Source organism: Antechinus flavipes, chromosome 2 (assembly GCF_016432865.1).
Source record: "Antechinus flavipes isolate AdamAnt ecotype Samford, QLD, Australia chromosome 2, AdamAnt_v2, whole genome shotgun sequence".
NCBI classification, from domain to species: Eukaryota; Metazoa; Chordata; class Mammalia; order Dasyuromorphia; family Dasyuridae; genus Antechinus; species Antechinus flavipes.
Window position 1 is genome coordinate 207,649,822 of NC_067399.1, and position 7,728 is coordinate 207,657,549.

General features: G+C 33.9%; 1 protein-coding gene across 1 annotated transcript in view; it reads left to right on the plus strand.

Moving 5' to 3' along the window:
* SLC30A6 (solute carrier family 30 member 6) overlaps nucleotides 1-5,190 on the plus strand; it is a 52,165-nt gene extending 46,975 nt beyond the window's left edge. The window contains exon 14 of the mRNA XM_051976126.1: nucleotides 4,234-5,190. Within this exon, the coding sequence (XP_051832086.1) occupies nucleotides 4,234-4,728 (495 nt within the window). The 3' untranslated portion in view covers nucleotides 4,729-5,190. The remainder of the gene's footprint in view (nucleotides 1-4,233) is intronic.
* Nucleotides 5,191-7,728: the final 2,538 nt, after the last annotated feature.

A 7,728-nucleotide genomic window follows, 5' to 3' on the forward strand; every position in this document is an offset into this window, starting at 1 on the left:
CTGCTTTCTCTTGACCAAAAATACACCTCTTCCCTTCAACCATGATCCCAGAAGTGAATATAGCAATGGATTTGCCTAACAGTATGGTCCATTGTTAGCACATTAGTCCTCTGTAATCTCTTTCTGACCAGTTGCTGGGTCCCCTTTCTATCTTTGACGTGAGAGTTCCTGCACCTGCTACTGACTCTGTCACCACCATTTGTTCCACCTCTGCTCTTTCATATACAAGGGCTTCAAGCCACCCTCTACTCCCAAGTCCCAGATTTTTCCTTCCAACCTCCTAAGTTGTCTTGAGTTAGAAGAATGTCTCAATCTGATCTTTTGTTGTTTCTGCCACTCTAGAATTCAATTTGAGGCGTTATTTTAAAGTTTTTTAGAGGGTAGTATTGGGAGATGTCTTAATTCCATTGCTAGGAATCTTGCAATTGTTTCTTGATACTGAATTAACCAGGTAAAAATAAATAAAATCCCTGAATTGGCTGATTAGTCACATAACAGAATTTTGAGAACTTCTAAATATAATACTGCAGTGTAATTCATTTATAAAGGTTACTTCTATTAGAGCTAACACAGTACTCAGCTAAACAACAATTAAGCCCCTATTATGCCCTTTATGTATACTAGAAAAATATAGTGATTCCTCATCTTCCCAGGACATAGACAAGAATAACCATAAATTAAGCCAAAAAAGCAAGGGTAGGGAGGCCCTTTGGACAGTCAGAATGAGTGTTACTAAGCCTTTTTGCTAAAGTTTATATACTATTTTTATATGAGAGATCTGAGAACTGTCACTAAGAAGCTATTTGTTTATTCTCATTAGTCACCAAAGTTTATTTGCCAGATACTCTGTTAAGGTCTGGGAGTACAAAAAAGGCAAAGTACATGATTTCTCCATGGGAGAGACAACATGCAAACAATATATATATATATATATATAAGTTTTATACAATGTAAATAAAGGAGGCAGACTAGACATAGAGGTATGGAGGACAGTCAATGAAAAGGCATACATATGTAAGATGGAGTGTTATGTATAAAGAACAGAAAGAATGATGAACTACGTGGATGGAAATAAAGTGTAAAAAGTGGAAAGAAGGGAAAGTTAGGAAGAGACCAGTTGGTGAAGGATTTTTTTAAGTCAATAAAGAATTTTACATTTGATTCTTGAGCTAGTAGGAAAGAATTAGGTTTTAACAAGTGAGGTTAAAAGGTGGTGAGTTTTGATCAAATCTGTACTTTAGGAAAATTACTTGGCTAACTTGATGGAGAATGGATTGGAGTAGGAATATACTTATGGTAAGGAGATCAGTCAGAAAGCTATGTGATAATTGAGCTGTAAATAAGGTAATGGCATGGTGCCACACAGGTCCGCAATTGGGTGGGTGGAGAGCTTGGGACATATATGAAAAATGTTATAGAGGTAAAAACAATAAGACTTAGCAACAGATTATACAGGATGAATGTGAAAGAGGGGAGTCAGCAATGACCCTGAAATTACAAGTCTGAGTCTCGGAGGGTAGCAGTACCCTTCAAAGTACCTAGGTATTCAGTGAAGGATAGAGGAATACAAGAAAGATAATGTGTTCTGTTTTGTACATGTTTATTTTGAGATACCTATGGGACATTCAGTTCAAGATGTCCAAAAAACAGTTTATAATATGGGATAAGAGCTCAAGATAGAAGTTAAGACTAGAAAAGTAGATCTAAGAATTATATGCATAAAAATGATAATTAAAACCACAAGAATGATGATAGCAACAAGTGAAATAGTATATAAGGAGAAGAGAAGAGTGCCCAGGATAGAGACTTGGGGGACACTTGAGCTGTAAGAAGACCCAGCAAAGGAGATAAAGGAGTGGTTATACAGGAAGGAGTAAAAAAGAAGGCTTTGACAGAAGCTTTGTAAGTAATCGAGAAGGATGGAAATTTTTTTTTTAAAGCCATGCGATTTGGTGATTAAGAGATCATTGGTAACTTTGGAGAGAGCAATTCCATTTGAAAGTCAGAAACCAAATTGAAGAGGATTCAAAATCAAGTGAGAATGAGGTTTGCATGTAGTTTCAATAACCTTTGTTTTCTAGTTTTTAAATCTCCAGCAGATTAAAAACTGCAAAAGCCAAGGAAAGTAGTTGCCACATATAGGTACACTTAGTACAGTAAGAAGCACTATTATCGGCCCAATGACAAAAAAAGAGGCACAGAAACTATAAAAACCAAATATAAAAAACCAAAAGTGTAACTGCCTGAAGCCATATATTATATGGGTCCTCAGCTTTTTACTCTTCAATACTCTCTGAGAACATTTCTATGTAACAAGATAATACAGTCATCATTTGTTCTCAAGAATTCTGAATTTTTACTCTATAAAATATTACCCTCCCAGATAGCCTTATTTTTAAAAGAATTGTTTGAAAGAATGATAGGGATAATAATTCTAAAGAAGAGAAAATTTTGGAGCAGCTAGGTGGTGCAGTGGATAGAGCATTAGCCCTGAAATCAGAAGGACCTGAGTTCAAATCTGGTCTTAAACACAGTACTTCCTTCCTGTGTGATCCTGGGCAAGTCACTTAATCTCAATTGCCTCAGAAAAAAAAAAAAGAAGAGGAAAAAATTTAGGGTTACATGCTTACTTTGAATATTTTAAGGTTTGTTACTGAAAGTATTAGGTTTAGTCCATTTGGTGAAGAGAGCAAAAATAGGATCAATAATGAGATTTAATTATATTTCAATTCAATATAAGGAGCAATGAAACCTAAAAATGCAATAGGCTGTCTTTGGGAAGTAGTGAGTTTAAGTGGAAAATAAATATTTTGGGGGTTGCTTCATTTAGAGATTGGACTAAATAAGTGACCCAGTTAGAATGTCCCTTTGAACTTTATTGGCTTATAATATAGTTGAAGAAATAAGATACATGAAATATTAAAGAAGACAAAATTATATTTTAACAACATTTTGTACTGTCTTAATGTTCTTAATTTTTCAGTACACACACAAAAAGAACAGTGTAGGCTTTATAGTATAGTCAGTAAATGCAAGAAAAATTAGAAATGAGAGAGATCATTATTGACTTTTCCATACCTTGGCTTTAAGGAAGAAGTGGACCATGAAAGATGAATAAAATACCATTAGACAGTAAAGCATTCTGAGAAAGACCATAAAGAATGAGACCAAAGTAACATATATTGAGAACAAACAAGAACTGTGGACTGACTAGAATAAATTGTTCCTTTTAGAGAATAAAAAAATTGGTTAACCTCATTAGCTTATGAAGAGTCTTAAAAATCTCAGTTAAGTCATTGTAGTTCTTAAAAAGAAATAACAGTGTTTGAGGGAATATTTCTCTATTAATTGTATGCAGGATGAACTGAAGTGGGGAAGAAAAGTGGCCTTTGTAGAAATGTGTTGGTCACTTGATGATGAAAAGCCAGATTATGGTAGTGAAAACACTTTTTAACTTATTAAATGCCTTGTATTTGGAGGATACCATGTAAAATATAAAGATGAATTCTTTCTCTTAAAGAACTCACAGTCTTATTTTGGTATGATGCACAAAAGTAACTGCATGATTGAATTAAAATATGATAGATGAAATAGAAGCAAATTTTTGGAGAAATTAAAATACTATTAAATTAAGGAAAATAGAAGCAAATTTTTATGGGAATTTTAGAAGGGACGAATTTAGAATACTTCATAAAAAGTTGATAAGACTTAGTCGTTAGTGGGTTTGGGAAAGTGAGAAAGAAATCAAAGGCAGTTATGGTATAAACTACATAAAAAGAGTCAAGCCTGCCATTATATCTCAAATATTGACTACATCTTTAACTAAAGAATTTCTGATACTATTTTGTTCTGTATAACTCTACAGTTAATATCGGAAAGCCATCCCAAACCCCTTTTTGATTTTAGGTGCCTTAATAACTGAACTGACAGGGAAACTAAGGTTAATTTGTGTGCCATTTGATTTATTATTACCATTTTTCTCTTCTAGAAAACTAGAGTTTATTCAGAAACTTATATGCCCTCTTCTGGTTACTGTCTGTACTTTTGTTTACCATGCAAAAATAGTTTTATGAATTTTTTTTCTCAGTAATGAGTTTATGATGTGTTAAGGAATTATGCCTTCCCTTTTGCTTAATAAATGTCACAACCAAACCATAATTGAAGTCTTTCTTTCTCACCAACATCTTAGTTTCTCTTATGCAGACTCTTTCTTGTGTGCTTGCTCTCTTTTAGGCTGGATCAGTCCATGTTCGAATTCGAAGAGATGCAAATGAGCAAATGGTTCTTGCACATGTGACCAACCGGCTCTACACTTTGGTATCAACTTTGACTGTTCAGATTTTCAAAGATGATTGGATGAGGCCTGCTTTAATATCAGGACCTGTTGCAACCAATATGCTAAACCTTCCAGATCATCATATAATTCCAATGCCAACTTTAAAGGGTGATGAATTGAACCCTCTCACATCAACTCCAGCTAAACCCAGTACTGCACCTCCAGAATTTTCTTTTAATACACCAGGGAAAAATATGACCCCAGTTATTCTTCTAAATACACAAACCAGGCCTTATGGTTTGGGTTTGAATCATGGATCCACACCATATAGCAATATGTTCAGTCAAGGATTTGGAGCACCAGGAATGGGAACAACTCAAGGATTCAGGACTGGTTTTACAAATATACCAAGCAAATATGGAACTAACAGTAGAGGGCAACCCAGACCATAAGACACTGCCATTTGATCTTATTTATTCTTATTAAGGGTATCAACTTTTTGACCTCTGTTCTCTTTAGCTGTCCAGAAATGTCAACATTTGATCATTCATTCTAAATATTAAGAATTGATGGTCTAATCTCCATTTCATGAAGCTTATAAAGCTATATTTTCATAAAATGCATTTAAGCTAATGAAATTCTCCTGAATTTGCAGCTTAAATGGATTTGCTTTATTGACAGTGTGTTCCTCTAAATTCAGATTTTGCTTCTCTTTCATTTTTTGAAATTGATTGCAATATGATCTTGTGTTAGCTTTATGAGGAATCACTTCACAGAGTGGCAACATTTCATTTTCTTGGTATAAAGATGTTTTCTTCATTTGAGATTATGAATCTGTTTCCTGAATAATGGTAAGAATTTCAGGAATGAGAAGAAATTACCATTATAAAAGTAAAGATCTCTTTTACAGCTTTTCCAAAGTCAGTTCTATTTTCTTTGGGGCCACACTAGCTTTTGGAAGTTATTGTGTTAAAGCAAAATCAAGTTTTCCTTTTACTTGAAGTTTTCTATACATGTTTTACTGACCAAGATTTTAAAATGTCATGACTAGATTTTTATCATGGTTTTTATTGTTGTTGTTTAAATTTAGCTCACAAGTATTTTCACTAATTTTTCTGCAGTTTTAAATGAATCATGCTTCTCTTCATTACACTTTTGGTTCACTTTTTAACAAATGATTTGTCAATGTGCAATGGACAGGTTTCTATTCTGATCATTCCAGTAAGAAATTAGTGGTGGAAACAGCCATAATTATATAACTTATATAATTTATGACCCTTTTTCTAGTTCACTGTTCTATATTTTATGAACACAATTGTATTGGCTATATCATATTTGCAAATTTGCATATTTTATTTCTACAGTGTATGATATCACAAAAACAAGAGAGAATTGAGATTGTTATACTATATTACATCTCCTGAGGGCAGAATTATACTTTATTGTCCTATTTTGTCAGGAATAGTGAAATAGTAATGGTGGCAATATTTTTTAAAATGACATAGGACATTTTATTTATTTTGAATGTTTTCCATGTGTATATTATGTGGAATTTACAGTATAGCTAGTGCTGCTTTGTATAAAGCATTGTCAGTAATACCCAGATGTTCTCTTAAATGCAGTCAACTTTATATGACCTCTACAACCACTGTTTTAAAAAAGGGATTTAACAAGTAAATGAAGTTGAACTTCCCCATTTGCCAGGAATTTTCCAGTAGTTATAATTTGGATGTTTCACTTGGTGCTGCTCTTAAGGATGCATGCATGACCTCAACACTTTAACATCCATCCACAAAATATTTTCATTGAATTCAAAATGTTTGTGAAGACCATTCAATCTTCATCAAAGTATCAAACCTCTCCCTGTCATTGGGGGAATATGAATTAGAAGCTTGGAACAAGTAGGAATGAAGAAACTGTTTTGAAGTGCTATAAAAGATCCTTATTTGCTGCAGAATTAGGTCTAGTCTACCAGTATCCAAAGGAAGAGAACTCCATGGAATTGTACTGTTTAGGGGAAATATGTAGCCACATCCTAATAATTTATTTGGTGAGAAGTCAATATAGTCAACATTTATAGTGTTAATGTAGACAGTTGGGTTTGTAGAAAAAAATCTAATCAAAATTGTCTATTTGCCCTCAAAAAATGAGACAAAAATATCATAAGGTAGCTTTCCTTCTCTCCTGTCTTATGCTGTACCACACCTATGGCTGTGCCTATTAAAAGGCTTTCACTACAGGAAGAGCTTACCACCAGTGACCAACCAAATGTGCCTGTGAATGTCTTCATAGAGACCAGAAGAACTTCCATATCTTGAGAGGTGGTAAAAGGTATGTTTTCCATGTGGTTTCCTCTTTCATGCCCTGCATACAATCTCTACTTGTGTGAGAGTAATGGTGTTCAGATGCTTACCTTGAATCTGTGTAAAACCTATTTCTTCTACAGCCTTTCAGTGGTAGCCACCCATACAAGTGCCCCACCAAAGGTGCTTTAATTACTGTTTACACTAGTTGAGGATGGTTATTCAAAGTTGCCCGTGGGATGTGAAAGTAAAACTGGCTCTATTTGCTGGTGTTTCATTCATGCTGCCCATCTGCTTTGAGAGATGATAGTCTTTTATGCATTTGTTTTCAAAAAGCATATTTTCCAGACTATCCCACGGGAAAAACAAGTTTTGCTAGTAAATAGCATATAAGTAACAATCTTGATATTGCTATAGTGCCAAATGTAGGTATTTAGACATGAAGTTTGAAAGGATAAATACTTGTCATTTAGTTTGAGTTTGATGAAAATTTCTCTTCAGATGTGATCAGCAGGCATTTAATTGAGCAACAACTATATGTGTATTATCTGTGCCCCATTGCTGAATAAAGAATGTTGAGCCCAGAATTTTTTATTTGCAGTGACTACCTCAACATAATGACCAGCTAAAATTTTTAACCTATACTGACCCCATATCCTTTAATTTGAGCTACCATGGGAATGGGAGGTGGACAGTTTGGTGTTCAGTGAATAGTTGGTTGGTTTCCCCAGACTACATAGAGAGATAAGGCTAGATTTTTGAACTAGAATATTTTCCTTTTAGATTCATTACATTTTTTTTGTGAGTTGAGGAGGTTAAAATGATTTGGGTACTATGTTTTTGACTCCTATGGAATGCAAACATGGATATCTTTTTTTTTTTTCCCCTATTCCAATGACTAAAGCCTATGATTGGTGATTTTTTAAAAATAGCAGCTTCTTGATAGAAAACTTGATTTCATGCTTCTGATTGACCGTATTCTGGTTGAGCTATGAGCAGCTGTCAATTTTCTACTGAGGCATAAAGAATACTGATCTGTCCATAATAAGAGAAATTGTTTTTTAATATTTTGCATTATTTGAGTTAAACTGAGTTTAAGAATATTAGGTGCATTTACTCTGATTTTAAGCAGTTATTGAACTCTTTTTT